General features: G+C 63.7%; 2 protein-coding genes and 1 long non-coding RNA gene across 5 annotated transcripts; 1 reads left to right on the top strand and 2 right to left on the bottom strand.

Moving 5' to 3' along the window:
- The first annotated feature begins 470 nt into the window (after window positions 1–470).
- On the top strand, window positions 471–7,080 carry Gipc3 (GIPC PDZ domain containing family member 3). 3 transcript variants are annotated; one of them, XM_046444135.2, is made up of 6 exons: window positions 471–1,070; window positions 1,725–1,910; window positions 2,046–2,226; window positions 3,285–3,397; window positions 3,594–3,675; window positions 3,796–4,079. In XM_046444135.2, the coding sequence occupies exons 1-6, from the start codon at window positions 846–848 to the stop codon at window positions 3,945–3,947; spliced, it is 939 nt and encodes a 312-aa protein (XP_046300091.1). In that variant the 5' UTR covers window positions 471–845; the 3' UTR covers window positions 3,948–4,079. The 3 variants fall into 3 exon arrangements, with proteins under 3 accessions (XP_046300091.1, XP_046300089.1, XP_046300090.2); XM_046444133.2 differs by having other exon boundaries at window positions 783–1,070; window positions 3,594–3,688; window positions 3,796–7,080; XM_046444134.2 differs by lacking the exon at window positions 471–1,070 and adding an exon at window positions 1,103–1,389 and having other exon boundaries at window positions 3,594–3,688; window positions 3,796–7,080.
- Window positions 7,081–7,402: 322 nt separating this feature from the next.
- On the bottom strand, window positions 7,403–11,068 carry Tbxa2r (thromboxane A2 receptor). The gene is made up of 2 exons (XM_046444136.2): window positions 10,242–11,068; window positions 7,403–8,042 (listed from the first exon to the last, which is right to left on the bottom strand). Exons 1-2 carry the CDS (start codon window positions 11,025–11,027, stop codon window positions 7,797–7,799), a joined length of 1,032 nt encoding a protein of 343 aa, XP_046300092.1. The 5' UTR covers window positions 11,028–11,068; the 3' UTR covers window positions 7,403–7,796.
- LOC131423131 (uncharacterized) lies at window positions 8,562–10,235 on the bottom strand. The gene is made up of 2 exons (XR_009226769.1): window positions 9,849–10,235; window positions 8,562–9,722 (listed from the first exon to the last, which is right to left on the bottom strand). It is a non-coding gene; the product is annotated as an uncharacterized LOC131423131 (long non-coding RNA).
- Window positions 11,069–17,650: the final 6,582 nt, after the last annotated feature.

Here is a 17,650-nt window from a genome sequence, read left to right as displayed (position 1 = left end):
ACTACAAAAATGATAAGAATTAAAGAAGGACACCAGGCCCAGGAGGCCCAGGAGCTGAGCCTGTAGACAGGGACGCAGGCAGGACACGGGGAGAAAGTGAACTATCTACCGTCTTTAGATGCTGAGGAGACAACGCTGGGGAAGGTAGGTTTAGAGGTGGTGCAAGCAGGAGGTCAAAGTCCTGAAAGAGGTGGGGAGAAAGCGGACCCTGCAGGGCTCTGGGGAGGGTGACCCAGGCAGAAGGCCGGCTGTGCTCTGGGGCAAGGCTTTGGAGGCAGAGTCAGGAGTTTGTGTGGCTGGAACAGGGGGGAGAGGGAAGGGGGAGGCAGTGAGGGGACAGGAGAGGTCCTGCAGGGTCTCCTGGATCACAGGAGGACTTGGGCTTTGACTCAAAAGGAAGTGGGAGCTATGGAGGGCTGTGGGCAAAGGAGAGACGCCCGCCTGGCAGGCAGCTCACGTTATACCAACATAACGCCCCTCCCCATCTCTTAAGTCTGTTGCAAGAATTAAAGAACCCAAGCAGCAGAGAGTGAGTGCCAGGGCACAGAGCTGTCCCCGACCTTATTTGTGATCCTTGTTATTTCTGCATCTGCATCTCAGGCCCCTGCGGGCTGCCAGACGTCCCCACGGAGGGTGCAGCTGGCCCTGGCAAGGCCCGGACACCTGGGGCCCGTGCCCCCCTCCCCACCCCATGGTGTCGCCTTCCCGGGCGGCTCGGGTTCCCGGATCGCCTTACCAGGGCGACTCGGCTATCGCGCCCTGGACAGGGGGAGGGGAGGCTGCAGGAAGCGGTGGATCCGGAGGCGGCGGCGGCAGCCTGGGTGGGTGGAGGAGCTCCTCCGGCCATGGAGAGCGCTGCTGCCCGCGAGGCCCCGGGGGCTGAGACCCCGCGCGCCCCCGTGCCCCCGCCCTCCCCGGCGGAGACCCCAGCCGAGCCCCGCGTGCGCCCGCGCCTCGTCTTCCGCACGCAGCTGGCGCACGGCAGCCCCACCGGCAAGATCGAGGGCTTCACCAACGTCCGCGAGCTCTACGCCAAGATCGCAGAGGCCTTCGGAATCGCGCCCACCGAGGTGAGTGCCCCCCACCCCGATTCCCGCGACCGAGGTGCCGGGAGGAGCGGGGATAGGGACAGAGCCTGGGCCCTAGACGGGGGCCCGCGGATCCCAGATTCCTAGGAAACCTCGGGTCCCAGGACCCCCGGATGCGGGGAGCTTGCGGAGGTCGGTTCGCCAGATCTCAGGAATGCTCCTCTGGATCCGAAGGTGCCCTGCGCAGAAGATTAGCAGGTCTTGGGTCAGGAGCGCCCACTCCGTGGACCCAGCTAGGATGGATCCCTGCCTCCGGGAAGAGCTCCCCGAGTTCCTGGGCGCCAGTGCCTGGGGTCCGGAGGTCCGTGGCTCTGGAGGCTGGGAGCTGGTGCTTTCCAAACAGGTCCTTGCACTGTGCAGCCCAAAGGGGGCGCCATGAAATTCCATTTTTCTGAAGAAAAAAAAAAAAACCTCCTCCGGGGTTTAACATGGAAGTCGGGGTTCGGGAGGTGGCGGAGAGGGACCCCTTGTGTCCGCAGCTTCCTTCTCTCCCACATCCCCATTCTGAGGTCCCAATCCCGGCCAATCCCCACGGGCTGCCTTTGGACCTCGGTTTCGTCGTGGGGCTCTGCATCCACGCACCCCAGGGTGGTGCAGAGTCGAGGGCTGAGGCGAACTCGCCCCCCCCTCCCACAGATCTTATTCTGCACCCTCAACAGCCACAAGGTAGACATGCAGAAGCTTCTGGGTGGACAGATAGGGCTGGAGGACTTCATCTTTGCCCATGTGCGCGGCGAGACCAAGGAGGTAGAGGTCACCAAAACAGAAGATGCCCTGGGACTGACCATCACAGACAATGGGGCTGGCTATGCCTTCATCAAGGTGCCTAGGGTGGGCCGGTCACTTCCTGGGTGTTTGGGGATCTGACTTGAGTGACTGCCTCTCTGGATCTACGTAGGCTCTGGGGACCCAAGGGAGGTGGCCGGGTTGCCTGAGAGCAGCTCTGGGTGCCCACAGAGGATCAAGGAGGGCAGCATCATCAACCGCATCGAGGCAGTGTGTGTGGGCGACAGCATCGAGGCCATCAATGACCACTCCATCGTCGGCTGCCGCCACTACGAGGTGGCCAAGATGCTCCGGGAGCTGCCCAAGTCCCAACCCTTCACCCTGCGCCTGGTGCAGCCCAAGAGAGCCTTCGGTGAGAGCCACCTGGGCTGGCGGGGGGAGCGACCAGAAAGTGGGCACTTGGGACAGTGGAGGACGGGAAGGGGCGGGGTGGACGGTGTGGAGGGCCGGGCTCAGGGGCAAAGTGCCTGCCTGGACTTGGGGCCCTGGGCTCCACCCCCAGCATCACACACACAGAGGACATTTCTAGATGCCTCTTGTGCATGGCAGGCTCCTGGCACTGTATCCAGAACGGGCAGGGACTTTCTAGACCACCAGAGGGTCAGTTGTGGGGGAGGACAGGGGAAAGCTCGGGCAGAGGGGTCAGATAAGTCAACTGTTTGACCGGCTGAGAGCTTGTGAGGTGGCCCCGTGACACCCTGGAGTGTTCTAGGAAGGTGCTTTCAACAGGGAATCTGAGACTGGCCCCTGGGAGAGGCAGAAGCTTGCTCCAGATGGTGGCTCTCGGCCTCGGCACTGTGGACACCGGGGCTGGACCCTTCTCTGGAGGGGTGTCCTGGGCACTGCAGGGTGCTGAGCAGCATCGCTGGCTTCCATCCATTCCGGCCAGGAGCACACGACAGCCACAGATGTCAGACATGGCCCAGGGTGCCTGGGGACAGGTCCACCCTGCTGGGGCCTCTGTTCTAGAATGTGCACCATCACGGCCACTTCCTCCTGTGGATCAACATGGGCTGCCCTCCTTGGCCCATCGTGGGCAGCCCTTTGGGTGGCACCATTCTAGGGTGACAGACTCCAACGGTGCCTGGCACATGGTGGAGGAGGCCCAGGAGACAGGAGCGGGGGGCTTAGATCTGTCTAAAAGGAAGAGCCACTTCTCCAGGGAGGACCCCAACCCTCCAGCCACCGAAGGGGCGAGTCCTTTGAAGAGGCAGGTTTGGGGAAGTGTCCGGGGCAGGATGGACATGTCGGTTTCCCCCTGGCTGCTGTGTGGCTCGCTCTGGACTCGTGGCTTCGTGTCTTAGGAAGAGTGGAACTTGAATGGTCTCTGAAGGTGAAGGGCAAGAAGGTTCTAGAAAGCTCAGCTGGTGGCTTCCCAGAACACGCCTGTCCCCACTCTGTTCCCTCCAGATATGATCGGCCAGAGGAGCAGGGGCAGCAAATGTCCTATGGAAGCACGAGTGGCCAGTGGGAGGGAGACCCTGCGGCTCCGCTCTGGGGGTGCTGCCACAGTGGAGGAGGCGGTGAGTGGGGCGTCCTCCAGGGCCGGGCGCCAGGCTCCCCCGGAGCCTCCGTTCCCCTCCCATGAGGCGGGTCCTGGGAGGGGGCGGGGCCATCGGGTGGCGCCAGAGCACTGATGCTGGGTGTCCCACCTGCTCCTCCCCGGGGCGGGTGGCTGGGTGGCACTTCTCACCCTCGGCCTCCTCCCCTGTGCCCCAGCCCAGCGAGTTTGAGGAGGAGGCGTCCCGGAAGGTGGACGACCTGCTGGAGAGTTACATGGGCATTCGGGACCCAGAGCTGGGTAAGGGGCCCGGGTAAGCTGGGGGTCCCTGGAGGGAGGACAGTCCCCGGGAGGAGGCAAGGGCCCCGGGCAGCCGAGGCCAGGAGCAGCCTCACCACGTCCCTCCCGTATGGCCCGCAGCATGCACCATGGTGGAGACATCCAAGAAGACGGGCAGTGTCCGGGAGTTTGCGCGCTGTTTAGACTCCGTCTTGGGCGAGTTCGCCTTCCCGGACGAGTTTGTGGTGGAGGTGTGGGCCGCCATCGGAGAGGCCAGGGAGGCCTGTGGCTAGTCTGCCCCGGGGCCGAGTGCAGCCCCAGCCCGCAGCCCAGCCCACTGCCCCCGCCATCCCAGCCGGTGCCCAAAGGCCAGCCCTGCTCCAGAACCCAGTGGAGCTCAGAGGCCAGGTTCATCTCTAGAACCCAATCCACTTCAGAGTCCCAACCCGGCTCCACAACCCAGCCTTTCATTAGAATGCAGCCCAGCTCTGAAGCCAAACTGTGCTCCAGAACCCAGGCCAGCTCTGAGCTAGAACCCACCTCTAGATACCAGCCAGGCTCAGAGACCAAATGCAGCTCTGAGACCAAGCCTGGCTCCAGAACCCAGCTCAGCTCTGAGATCAAGTCCTGTTCTAGGACTCAGAGCAGCACTGAGACTAAGCCTGACTCCAGAACCCAGCTCAGCTCTGACACCAAGTCTTGCTCTAGAACCCAGGCCAGCTCTGAGCTAGAACCCACCTCTAGATACCAGCCAGGATCAGAGACCAAATGCAGCTCTGAGACCAAGCCTGGCTCCAGAACCCAGCTCAGCTCTGAGATCAAGTCCTGTTCTAGGACTCAGAACAGCACTGAGACTAAGCCTGACTCCAGAACCCAGCTCAGCTCTGATACCAAGTCTTGCTCTAGAACACAGGCCAGCTCTGAGCTAGAATCCACCTCTAGATACCAGCCAGGCTCGGAGACCAAACTCAGCTCTGAGACCAAGCCTGACTCTTTAATCCAGCTCAGCTCTGAGATCAAGCCCTGTTCTAGAACTCAGGCCAGCTCCGAGACCAAGCCTGACTCTTCAACCCAGCTCAGCTCTGACACCAAATCTTGCTCTAGACATCAGGACAGTTCTGAGACCAAGTCTAGCTCCAGAACCCAGCTCAGCTCTGAAACAAAATCCTCTCCTAGAGCTCAGACCAGCAGCGAGACCAAACTCCACTCTGGAACCCAGCCCAGCTCTGAAACCAAATCTTGCTCTAGAACACAGGCCAGCTCTGAGCTAGAACCCACCCCTAGATACCAACCAGACTCAGAGACCGAACTCAGCTCCGAGGCCAAGCCTGACTCCAGAACCCAGCTCATTTCTGAGATCAAGCCCCGTTCTAGAACTCAGGCCAGCTCCGAGACCAAGACTGACTCTTCAACCCAGCTCAGCTCTGACATCAAATCTTGCTCTAGACATCAGGACAGTTCTGAGACCAAGTCTAGCTCCAGAACCCAGCTCAGCTCTGAAACAAAATCCTCTTCTAGAGCTCAGACCAGCACCGAGACCATACTCCACTCTGGAACCCAGCTCAGCTCTGAGACAAAGCCCTGTTCTAGAACTCAGGCCAGCTCTGAGACCAAGCCTGTCTTTAGAACTCAGCTCATTTCCAAGACCAAGTCCTCTTCTAGAATTCAGGCCATTTCTGCGATTGAGGCCAGCTCTAGAATTCAGCCAAGCCCTGACAGCAGACCAAGTTCTGGAACCCAGACAGATTTTAAGATTCTGCTCAGTTTGGAGATTAATCGCAGTTCTGGAACCCAGTCCAGCTCTCATACTAAGTCTGGCCATAAAACTCCACCTGTCTCTATGACTCAAGACACCTGCATGGCCCGGCCCTACCTGGACACTCAGGCCAGCCTGGGAGCACCACTTAGTTTTGGACCCCAGGTGAGACTCCAGAGTAAGCCCAGCCATGGAATTCAAACCAGCTCAGGATTAAAGGTCAGCTCTCAGACAAAACCCCATCCAAGAACTCAGGCCAGCCCAGAAAGCTGGCCCCATGCTGTTGCTCAATCCAGAACCAAACCTCAACTCTACTCTAAAACCCATTTGCTTCCAACTACCTGCCCCCGTCCTGAGTCCAAGTCCAGCTCTGAGACTGGGCTCAGCTCTAGAACCCAGCCTACAGCTACAACGAGGCCCGTCTCCAGAATCCAGACCAGCACCGGCACGCCCCCTGCCCCTGAGCCCAGCTCTGGAACGCGGCACTGTGCCGAGCCCCAGTCTCCCTGCAGAGCACGGTCCAGCTCTGGGACCCAGACAGACCACACAGCCTGGCCCAGCTCCAGAGCTCAACCCAGCTCCAGAACTCGGCTCAGTTCTGGAGCACAGCCCGGTTCTAAAAACCCAGCCGGCTCTGAAATGCAGGCAGCAGCTGGGACCCAGCTGAGTTCTAGAACCCAGCTAAGTGCCAGAGTCCAGTCTAGTCCTGCTGCGACCCAGTCCAGTGCAGCCCTGGGGCTGGGCTCCAGGACCCTGTCCAGTTCTGGGAGCCTGCCAGGCTCTGGGAGCCAGCACCACCCAGGAGCTCCACCAACCTCTGGGACTCTACTGTGCTCCAAACCCCTGCCAAGCACTAGATCCCAGCTCAAGGCCACACCCCAGGCCACCTCTGGTCCTCAGGGGGACTTAGGGAAGCAAAGCGGCTCTGGAGCACAGTCTGGCTCAGGGACTCGGGCAAGGGCAAGGGTGCAGCCCAACTCTGAACCCCCTTAGCTCCAGCACTCGCCCCGGCTCTGGAGCTCCGCTCAGCTCTGAGGACCCAGGCCGGTCCCGTCCCGGATTCAGTTCAGCTCAAAAGCCCAGCCCAGCTTTAGAGCCGCCTCAGCGCAGAGGCCCAGCTGAGCTCCAGCCAAGGCTCCACCCACAGGCCCCTGGCCTTGACCCTGGAGTTCAGCCTGCCCAGCCCAGCCCCAGTCCCCAGGCCCATCGCCCAAAGCCCAACTCCAGCCCCTGGGCCTCTGCCTCAGCCCAGGATCCGGGACATAAAACCCCCCCAGGAGCCAGCCCTTTTCCCCAAGCCCCAGTTGGGGCCCCAGATGGCCACCAGACCCACCATACCTGCCACTTCAAGTCCTGTCCCCAGGGTGGTCCTGTGAGTTCCCAGCCCCCTGTGCCCCTCCCCCATGCTCAGGGAGACAGGGTCCCTCCCCCGCGATGGGTTGCTGGGGCACGACACTCTCCTGGCTCCTGCAGCCTCCTCCTCACCTGTCCCTCCCAGCCTGCCCCGCCCCCCATGAGGCAGGTGACCTCCTTTCCCAGCAGGTGGAGGGGGTAGAACGGGGCTTGGGTTTCAGGTGCCTGGAGGTGTAAGCGGACCCAGGCGGGAGGGGGAGGCGGCTGCTCTCCGCACCCTCAGGGCTCCTGGCAATAAAGGCACTTGGCACCCTGCAGCAGCCCTGTGTCACTGTGGGGCGCCCGTGAGGGGCGGCCAAGGAGAGGGGGCTGGGCATGGGTGGTCAGCGAATGCCCGCGAGCGCCTGCTGTGTGCCGTGCACTTATTGAGCTCTTCCTGGGCCTCCGAGTACCTGCCCGGGTCCCAGTGTTGTGCGGGGGCCCTGCGCCCTCCCTGCTGCGGGGACTGGAGGAAGCTTCCGCACCGTCTTGCCGCCGTCTGTGTCCCTCCCTCTCTTCTCCCGACGGTAACGGGGAGGCCGACAGCCCCGCGCCCTTCCTGGCCGAGGCCGGCCGCGTCCGGAAGCGAAGGAACACACAGCGGGGCCCAGAGATATATTTCGGCATGAAGGGGGGACCCCGCTCACACCCCAGGCAGAGCCTCCTCAGGCGGGGTTCGGAGGGAGCCCCCGGCCCCCCAGCGTCCAGGTCCTCGGCCGCGGCTTCCCGCACCTCCGCGGGGTTTCGGGAAGGGGAGCCCCGCGTTCTGAGCTCCCCCAGCCTTGCTCCTGGCCCCTCCTGGGGCGCCGAAGGGTCCGCGGCTGGGGAGAAGGGGACCTCAGAGAGGGCGGCGGCCCCCAGCGGACCGCAGAGGGGCCCCTGCTCCCGCGGCTCCGGTCCGCGGTCCACTCAGAGCCCCAGCTCCTGGGCCCTGGGGACAGGCGGGTGCCAGGTGAGAGGGGACAGGATTATGGGAGGCTGGTCCTTGCTGGCCCTACTGCAGCCTGGCGCCCTGGGCCTGCTGCGGCCGCAGGGAGAGGGACCTGGGCCGGGCGCTGAGGCGCGGGTGCAGGCGGCGCAGCACTGCGCGGCGGAACAGGATGTACACCCAGGGGTCCAGGATCTGGTTCCAGGTGGCCACGCGCAGGTAGATGAGCAGCTGCTGCTCCGTGGCCCGGGACAGCTGCCCGGCCGGGCTCATGGCAGGCGGGTTCTGCAGCACCGTCTGGGCGATGAAGACCTGCGAGGGCCAGGGCGTTAGCGGGCAGCAGGCTCTGAAATGCACCTTGCTGGGTCACCTGGGGGGAACTGCCTGACCTCTCTGAGCTGCTGCTGCTGTGTCCATGAAATAGCACCTGGGCGAGAGCAGGCACCGAAAACCACACTGCCCACCTCCCCCTCCGCAGGCTGAGCTCCCCCGGCACACTGGGAAGCACTGCTGTATTAACTCACATCTCATAAAAGTGTTTGTGGTCCTGGGGATGGGACCCAGGGGCAACAAACCGCTGAGCCACACCCTCAAACCTTTTTAATTTTTATTTGAGACACGGTCTCACGAAGTGGCTTAGGATCTTGCTAAGTTGCAGAGGCTGACTTTGAACTTGCAGTCCTCCTGCCTCAGCCTCCTGAGTAGCTGAGATTATAGGTGTGTGCCACCTCGCCCGCCAAAAGACAGTTATTTTACACATGCTATATTTCTGCATACTGTACTTGGTTATTTTAACACATTTCATTAAATATAAAGTTTATACTCGTAAAATGTAGGAGAGATGTTTTAATAAATTATTGTACAACATGATTTTTGAGAGTGACATAATAGTTACATTGTTAATGTAATTACTAGTGATGACAACTCATGGCAGGCATATAATTACATAACACGAGGAATCATGCATTATGTCGTCAAACCTTGTATAACAATGTAACTATTAGTTTTGATAACAAAGTAAATATAATTGTCTTATATTGTATAATTACAACTAATTATAATTAAAATGTAGAGTATGCTAAAATAATTCGTATTTTATTAAAATGTACTGCTACATTAAAATTACTTCCTGAGCATCTACTGTGTGCTGGGTGCCGCTGGGGACAGAGCAGAGGGAAGGCAGACCCCAGTCCCACCCTCACCAACCACGCCGGGGTCCTGAAGCTCGGCTCCTCCAGCCTGTCCTTTCCGCAGCCGCCAGAGGGCGCCTGCGAGCACCTGACTCGGGCCCCTCCTCTGCGCACAGCCCTCCAGGGCTCCCACCTCCCACCTCCCAAGCCCCCGTCCTGCCTGCAGCCACTGGCCCTGCACCACCTGCCCTGCCCCATCCCTGTTTCCTCCCACCGTCTCTCTGCTGCACCCACATGGGCTCCTCACTGTGCTCCCAACATGCCAAGCTCCTCCCCAGGGCCTTTGCTGGGCTGGACCCTCGGCCTGGAGCGTTCCTCCCCAGCTCTCCTCACAGTTCACCCCTGAGGTCTGCAGTAGCCTCCTCCTCCCCGCCCTCGGCCTCCAGGCTCCTGCAGCCTCCCTCCTTCCTCCCTCCCTCCCTCCCTTCTCTACTTCCTTTTTTTAAACTGGGGATTTGACTCCGGGATGCTCTAACCCTGAGCCACCTCCCCAGCCCTTGGATGTTGGAGTCCTCTGGCCTCGGCCTCCCCAGGCGTCACAGGCACGCCCCTCCACGCCTGGAACGGGCCCTGTTCCCAGCCCTGGGAGGTGGGCTCTGAAGGATGCCGAGGAGTCGCCTGCTGGGCAAACCAGGGCGGCTCTGGGCAGTCAGTTTTGCCCTCCGTGGTGTCTGCCCATGGACCGGCTGGTGCGCGGTCGGTGCTCAGTGAGCGTCTGCCGACCCACGGAAAGGTGGACATCTTGTCCCTTTTGTGTGTGTGGTGCTGGGCGGATCCCAGGGCCTCACGTGCCCACCTGTGCCTGGTAAGTGTCCACCAGGATCAGTGGCCCAAGGTGCCATCTGTTAACCCCTCCCCCCTCAGAGGGCACTGCCAGACTGAGGCAGTAAGCCCCTGGGCAAGGCTGGGGACCGAGCATGGCTCTGACCTGGGCTTCTCGTCCTGACTCCAGTGACAGCCGTTCAATGATAGGACCTCAGACCTTCAGTGCATGAATTGCGGCCTGGGCATTCCGGCCACCAGCCAAGCTCCCCGACCCAGGGACCATCTGGCCCGGCTGAGGTCCAGCCCGGCATCGGGCACAAGGTAGCATCAGGAAGTGAGGTTGGCCTGGTTCCACCCAGAATGCTTCCCCAGGTTTCATCTGGCAGGTGAACTCCTACTCATCCTCCAGAGCCTTAGCTTTGATGCCCTCCCCTGAGCCGCCGACCCCGGGGCCCCAGCGGCAGCCTGGAACCCCCCCAGGCTCTCAGTACCCGGATGCTCCCCTGCCCAGTCACCGAGGCGCATGGAGCCTCCCCGGAGCCCTGCCCACACTCACCAGCAGCGGCATCCAGCAGACGCTGGCCACCAGCATGATGCCCAGGAGCTGCACCATCATCTCCACCTCGCAGTCGCGCGGGCGCTGCTGGGCGGCCTCCTGCCCGTGGTAGACGTGGCACAGGGTGGCCACGCTGATGGTGTTGAGCAGGAAGGACAGCCCGACCGACAGGCCGCCGAGCAGCGCGAACAGCAGCCCGAAGGCCGCGTCCCCGAGCTGCGCCCCCAGCGTGAGGAAGCACCAGGAGCCGGGGTACTGCACGGTGTAGTGGCCCACGCCCAGCAGGGGCAGCAGCCCCAGCGCCAGCGCCGCCGCCCACACCAGCCCCACGGTGGCCCAGGCGCGGCGCTGCGAGGCGGCCGCCGAGCGGGAGAAGGGCCGGGTGATGCCCAGGTAGCGCTCGGAGGCCATGGCGGCCCCCAGCAGCAGGGGACACAGGCCGAAGAAGACCATGGCCACGCCCATGAAGTGGCAGAGGCCGCAGCCGGGGTCCGCTGTGCGCCAGTCGAAGAGCGCGGCGTGCCGGGACACCACGAGGACCCCGGTGACCAGAAGCCCCAGGAAGTCGGTGAGGACCAGGCCGCCCAGCAGGGTGAGGAAGGGGGACCGCGGGCAGCAGCTGCCCTGCCGCGCGCCGGCCAGCACGCTCAGCGCCAGCAGGTTGGAGGCCAGGCCCACGGCGCAGAAGGAGGCCGCGAACCAGGGAGAGGCCACCAGGCGCCGCTCCTCGGGCGTGGTGTTTGTTGGGCGGAAGCAGGGCCCCAGGACACTGCTGTTGGACCACATGGCGCTGGAGCCGCGTCACCACCCCATCAGGCGCAGGCTGCAGGCGCAGGCTGCAGGCGGGCCGGCCGGCACTGGCGCAGGCACACCTGGGAGGCAGAGAGGGGGAGGCTGCACTCGTCCTGCACGGTCTCCCCGGTCTCCCCGTGCCTCTGGCAACTCCTGCACAACCCTCAAGACCCCAGGGCACGCGCCCCTCCGCCCTCCCTTCGCACAGGTGCGTCCTCATCCGCTTGGACCACCCCTGGGAGGCCACCACCACTCCCACTCCAGTCTCACCGTCTCAAGGGCTCTCGAGGGCACAGGCCAGGGCCCCTCCTCAGGGGACACCAGGGGATGTTTTCTGCGTCCTAGAGAAAGGCAGGGGGTCGAGCTCCAGCCCCGGTTCCCACCATGGCCCCGGGGGTGGGGGCTCCCGTCCTGAGCGTCAGACTCGGCCTCCCGCACACCCAAGCTGGACTTGGCTGACCCCAGCACATGCTTCAGCCACTGAGGTGGAGACCCGGCCAGAGGCCGCAGCTGGGGTGCCAGCTGGCTGCTAGGCGGTCCTGGAAAGGCCCGTGGGGTCCCTCCCCTGGGTGTGCTGGGACAGGGGCGGGTCGCTGCCTGGCCACACTCTCCTGGGACGCATAGTGCGAGTCTGCTTTCCGTTTCTGTGCGTCACTTTTATAATAAGAAATAACCCTGAAGTTCCAGTTCCATGTGGGAACAAAGAGCCAGCTCCCTCGCAGGGACCCACCATGAGGGCAGTGGGCACCAGGGAGAACCCAACACCCAGCCGCTCAGACACCACGTGGGCTGCGGGTCGGCCACACAGCGAAACCAAGGCCAGATGTGGATGAGCACGAAGCAGCTCCATTAACAGCCAGCGCCCTGCAGGCCAGGGCTCGGAGGCCGAGGCCCGAGGACCAGGAGTGCGCAGCCAGCCTCAGCAACTCAGTGAGGCCCTGTCTCAAAATAAAACCAGAGGGCTGGGGACGCGGCTCAGTGGTTAAGTGCCCCTGGGTTCAAACCCTGGTACCAAAAATAAAGAAAATAAAAAAGAAAAAGAAAGAAAACTCGGCTCCTGGTTCCTGAGGACACCACAGAGGACAAGAGAGTCCAGAGCCGCCCTGAGTTGCCCGCCATCCCCAGGGGGCCAGGGCTGGGACCTGCCCTGGGCGGAGCAGTGAGGGGCACAGGCGGCTCCGGGGACCCTGCAGAGGTGGCCACTTTGCTGGAGCTGATCCGAGATTGACGGGGGCTGCTGACCAGCGACAGGGCGTGTGGGCAGCAGTCGCCTCAAGCTGGCCAGGCCAGTTCTCATGCCCTCTCCCTGCCTGGACTCCACATCCCTGCTTGGAGCCTCCATTTCCCTTCCTGGAAAGGGGGCTGAGGGGCCGGGGGCTTCAGGGCACAGGCGCTCACTCCTGCAGCCTGGGAGGTGGTGGCCGTCTGGGGCTCACTCCCGGAGGCTGAGCGGGCGGCCACTGGCCTCGCCCCAGCTCATCCTGGCCCTGGCATGTTCCTCTGGCTCGGTTCCTCCCTGCGGAGCCTTATGAATCACCCAGCTCCTGACGGCCACCATGGGCGTCCCTCCTGCCAAGAGCCAGGGCCTCTGCCACCGGAGTGGGTGGCCCCCCAGCCGGGAAACTGAGGCCCAGAGCCACAGGGCACTCCCTGAGACCACCGCGAGGGAGGCCCTGTGCTGTGGCGGGCAGGAGTGCGCTGCTGCTCAGATGGGGACTGGGGCTGGGGTTCCCCTGGGACCCCCAGCCGCCATGTGCTTTTCTGAACGTTGCCTTTGGCCACGGCCCAGCCCAGCCTCTGCCTGGAGTGGCCGCAGGTCCTGTGCCTCCTGCCCCCCACTCTGGGGCTGCAGGAGCCCCGCTCACCCTGGACGCACACCCAGGCGCCTCACACTGCTGGTGGCTGGAGCCGGGCCTGACCCCAAGCCCTTGGCCTGGGGGAGGGTGAGAACCGTCAGGGAGGCCCCCTCCGCCCTCCCTGTCCTGGGTTCAGGTAAAATGGCTGGCGGGCCAGGAGGGGGACCTGTCGTGGCCTCCTGCGTCAGCCAGGATGGACAGCAGGGGACCCCATCTGTGGAGGACCCACCGTGCTGTGTGGCCCTGGGAGAAGCTCCTCCCTCTACCTGCTGAGGGGCGGGGCCTGAGCGCCTGCAGCCAGAGTTCTTGAACCTGCAGCCGGGCCTGGAGCTGCGGACCCGGGTTCTGGAGTTCTCCTGGGCCCCGCTTCTGGAGTCCAGAGGCCTCGGGGTTCCTGAATCTGAGGGCTGAGCTTCTGGAACTCGGATGGGCGCCTGGCGGTCCCGGGTTCCTGGACTCTCTCGGCTCCTGCTCCTCCTGGGGGCAGATCCAGAGCCCTGCTGCAGGCGTCCCGGGTCGGCTGGCGCCGCCTCTGCTCCGGGTGGAATGTGCCTTCTGGTTCCCAGCCCCAGGCCCCTCCTCTGCTGGGCCCCCTCCCGCCAGCGTCACCTCGCAGCCGTGGCCTCAGCCTGGCCCTCTCCCTCTCCACACCCAGCCCCCGCCCTGGCCCCACATCCTGACCAGCCCTGCTGCTCCCAGAGAGACGCTGGCCTCAGTCCCCTCCCGGCCCCTCCAAGCCGGGGCAGAGCCCAGCTTGCCCTCCGCCTTCCCCTCTGTGAAATGGGGGTGGGCGCTCATTCCTGCAGGCATCTGGCTGCTCTGCCCCATGGCATCTGCCACCTGCCTCTGCCCTGCCTGCCCTGGGGGTGGCCGGCAGGAGTGCAGTGACCTTGACCTCTCAGGACCCCTGAGGCCTCTGACCATGACCCAGGCCAGTGCCTTCAGCTGGACCTGCAGACCTGGCCAGCCCCTGGCCCCCCACTGGACTCTGATCCAAATGCCCACAGCGTGCACCCCGCACACCCTTGCCCCTCCCAGGGAGTCAGCACTGACGGGTGCCTGACACAGGAACACACAGGTGCTGCCCGCCTCCCCTCGCCACAGGGCACAGCTTCCGGGAGTCTTTCCTGTTTGTGACACCAGGAGGCCCCCCTTATGGATGGAGTGTGTTGCAGGGCTTCCAGAGCAGTTACACTCGGTGGGGAGCCTCACTGGGTCCCCCCTCATGTGGCCCCCTCGGCCTCAGTCTCTTCATCTGCCCAGTGGGGTTCCCCCACCACAGCACAAGGGGCCGGATGTGGACCTAGGTGCTACTGGAGCCCAACACTAGAGTGATCACACCAATGGCCCAGGTGCCCAGGCACTCAGTGGAGTCGGTGGATGGCTGGGCAAACAGCTCAGCAGACAGACCTGCACACAGGAAGACACACACACAGAGCACTAAGACAAGCAGCCGAGCCTAAGGGGACAGGGACAGGCAGGCACACAGATGAACAGCAAGCCACTCACCCACTGCCCCCGGGCACCCTCCCCAGGCTGGGCACACCAGCAGGCAGCCCTCAGGATGCCCGCTGGCCCTGCCCAGGCCAAGACAGGAGCAGGGCAGGGTGCCAGGCCCCCTCTGTGCCAGCAGGGACACGGGCATCTCGCCAGTGGCCACGCCCACGAGACATACCTGGGCCTGCGGCCTCTGCAGACGCCCACCCCGCAGCCCGCGCAGACCTCACCCGGGCGGGGTCCTGGGAGCTGGGGAGCCCGAGTCTGTGCAGGGCGGCCCCCGCGTAGTGCAGGCCCTGCAGTGGGTCCGGCCAGGAGCAGGTCGCGGGCAGCCGGGCGGGGTGGGTGCGGGCCGCTGGGCAGCCTGTGCTCCGGCTCTCGCGCCCTGCCTCCCAGTCTCTGAGTCTCTGTCCTTCAACACTCACCAGCCCTGCCCCCGGCCTCGCTGGCCACGCCCCTCAGGCCCCGCCAAAGGTCGCTGGGGGGCCCCACGCCGCCAGGGACATCCCTGAGGCTGGGGCTTCAGTGGGTCCTGAGGCTGCAGGGGAAGGGGTGCGGAGCCAGGGGGCAGGGGTGCCCCTCGGGAGCTGGGCCCGGGTCCCCGGCCATCTGGGGGGACTTCCCCGCGGCTCCCGCGTTTTGTTTTTCAAGGTCTGAGCTCCGAGGGGGCGGGGCGAGCGGCTCCCCAGAGGCCCAGACCTGGGGCAGGGGCCCCGCTGGCCAACCAGGCAGGGTCGGGTCTGATACACAGTAGGTGCCTAATATTTATCGTTTTGAGGCCCCTATGGTGGTGCATGTGGAAGATGCAGGGTCAGTGGGGGAGGGTGACCTGTCCCTCCAACTAGACCCTGGATGAGAAAGGCCCCTGTGAGGAGCAGCAGGGGATCCCAGGGTGGGGGCTGGCCTTCCAGAGGTAGCTGTGGTGACAGGAGGGAGGCCAGAAGGCTAAGGCGGGGCTGGGCGGGCTCCCAGGGCAAACGGCTTGTCACAGCCCCCAGCCCCACTCAAGGAGGTGGAGGCAGGGGAGGTCTAGGCTGGGCCTGGCCCTGGAGAGGGCCTGGCAGAGAGGCGGCCTTGCAGGGGTCCGCCCTGCCCAGGGTGCCTGCCCTGTGGTGAGGGGCCCACGGCCTGGGTCACCCTCTGAGGCCCTGCACAGGGAGGGGCTGGGCTGGGGGTGCCGGGCCTCCTTGGCCTGAGCTTGGCCCCATAGGGTCTGCGTGTCAGGACGGCCATCCGGGCCCTGACCCTGCTCCACCCGTCCCCTAGGCTCCCGGGAGGAGGATGGGCTCCTGCCTGGCCTCCCCTCAGTGTCCGGAAGCCCCTTCCCCGCCCACGGCTCTTCCTGCCTCGGCGCCAGCCCACACTGAGGGCCTCTGGAGGGCTGAGCCGGGTTGCATCCCCGAGTCTCTGGGTCTTCTTAAGCCTGGCTCCTCTCTGGCTGGCAGGGAGACCCCTCCACGCCAGGCACCCGGCAGGCCCCACCCTCTATAAAGCCCCTCTAGCCCGCACTCATGCCCCCCACCAGGTGGGCCTGCTCTTGAGGATTCCCAAGGCTGGACAAGGAGCTGGACATGGACCCTCCAGCCCTAGGCAAGGCTGGGCCAAGGGAGGGACTAGCGTAGCAGGGCTGCGGGGTGAGACAGGCAGTGTGTGGGAAGGGACACAGATGGGCTGGGACATGTGGCAGGGGAAGGAGCTACAGGGCCTGATTTTGGAAGGGGAGAGCAGGAGGCACCATGGGACCGGTCACAGGGAGGGAGACAGTGCTCAGCTGCAATCTCAGCAGCTCAGGAGGCTGAGACAGGAGATTAAAAGTTTGAGGCCAGAGCTGGGGTCATGGCTCAATGGTAGTGCGCTCGCCTAGCATGCGTGAGGCACTGGGATCGATTCTCAGCACCACATAAAAGCAAAAATTGTGTCCCCTAAAAACTAAAAAATAAGTAGTTAAAAAAAATATCTATATAGTGTAAGTTTGAGGCCAGCCTTAGCTACTCTGCAAGGCCCTAAGCAATGTAGTGAGACTGTGTCTCAAAAAATAAACAGGGCTGGAGTGTGGCTCAGTGGTGGAGCACCTCTGAGTTCAATCCCCAGGACCAAAAAAAAGATGAGGCAGGAAGAGGGTGAGGGCTGAGGCCCGGGCGGGGAATGATGGAAGGCTGAGGAGGCCATTTCGCTCCCTCTTCCTCTGTCCCCAGCCCAGTGATAACTAGGACAATGTCTCCTCCGGAAGAGGCTGGATGGGGGCCGCAGGACACTTGACTTTCCGCTTCTTTTTTCAGTGCTGGGTTGAACCCAGAGCCTCACTCGTGCGAAGCAAGTGCCCCGGTGAGGAGTGGCAGGGTCTCACCAAGTTGCCCAGACTGGCCTCCAATTTGCCATCCTCCTGCCTCAGTCTCCCGAGTGCTGGGCTGACTGGTGTGGCCACAGCACCTCCTCTCACGGTGCCTCTGCAAGGTGGGAGTAAGGGAGTGTGTCCCTGTGGCGTACGAGGGGGGGGACGGGCCCAGAGAGAGGGTGGCCCAGGCCACCTGTGGGACCTGACCTGGGGGTCTGGGCTCCCTCCACCTCAGGCTCGGGGCTGGAAAGCTTTCAGCCTTGCTTGGTCCCTACCCACACGCAGGCGCACAGGAGGCTCAGGCGGGAAGAGGCACGGTGGCCTTGGGGCCAGATGGTGGGAACCGAGGCCAGGCTCAGGATGTGCCCCCTGTGGCCACGGTTTCCTGCAGGGAGCAGCTATTCTTAGCCTTGAACATCTCCAAGGGAAGGAAGAGGCTGGGTGGGAGCCGGGGCAGCTGGGTGGGTGCAGGACCGCCCCAGCCCCAGCCTGCAGCAGGCCCCTCTCCCTGACACACTGCGGGGCCACGCCCCCCGTGGAGCCCAGTTCCTTGGCTTGGCGTGCAGCCCCTCTGTGTCCCTGCCCCAGCTCACCTGTCGCCCTGTCCCCTCAAGGCAGGCCTCGCCCTCTCCTGATGCCACTCCCCCAGGGTGCCCAGTCCTCCAGGGCCTCCTCCTTGGTGCTCCTGTGGCCCGTCTCCCTCCAGAGGCCCCACATCCTGGGCCCCCAGGTCAACACCTTGCTAGGACCACAGGCAGGTGTGGCGAAGAGGAACCAGGGCCAAGGACATGGGTGTGCACACCTTAACAGCAGCCCTGGCGGCACCGAGCTGGGCTCCGAGTGCCCCGGCACCTGCAGTCAGCCACACCATCAACTCCGTTTCCACTGTGCTCTGGCCGGGTGACGCAGGCCAGGGATCACCTGATGGA

This window comes from Marmota monax, unplaced genomic scaffold (genome assembly GCF_021218885.2).
Source record: "Marmota monax isolate L192 unplaced genomic scaffold, Marmota_monax_Labrador192_F-V1.1 WCK01_AAM20220418_F8-fsc00102, whole genome shotgun sequence".
Taxonomy (NCBI): Eukaryota; Metazoa; Chordata; class Mammalia; order Rodentia; family Sciuridae; genus Marmota; species Marmota monax.
This window is presented reverse-complemented; position numbering and strand designations above follow the sequence as displayed.

What these genes read in the sequence shown, in the direction of transcription:
- Gipc3 (XM_046444133.2), top strand. Translation starts at nt 846, where the DNA reads ATGGAGAGCGCTGCTGCCCGCGAGGCCCCGGGGGCTGAGACCCCGCGC. An exon ending in CTGGCTATGCCTTCATCAAG is followed by an intron (nt 1,911 to 2,045) that starts GTGCCTAGGGTG and finishes GGGTGCCCACAG; the next exon opens with AGGATCAAGGAGGGCAGCAT. An exon ending in GCAGCCCAAGAGAGCCTTCG is followed by an intron (nt 2,227 to 3,284) that starts GTGAGAGCCACC and finishes TGTTCCCTCCAG; the next exon opens with ATATGATCGGCCAGAGGAGC.
- Tbxa2r (XM_046444136.2), bottom strand. Translation starts at nt 11,027, where the DNA reads ATGTGGTCCAACAGCAGTGTCCTGGGGCCCTGCTTCCGCCCAACAAAC. An exon ending in TCTGCTGGATGCCGCTGCTG is followed by an intron (nt 8,043 to 10,241) that starts GTGAGTGTGGGC and finishes TGGCCCTCGCAG; the next exon opens with GTCTTCATCGCCCAGACGGT.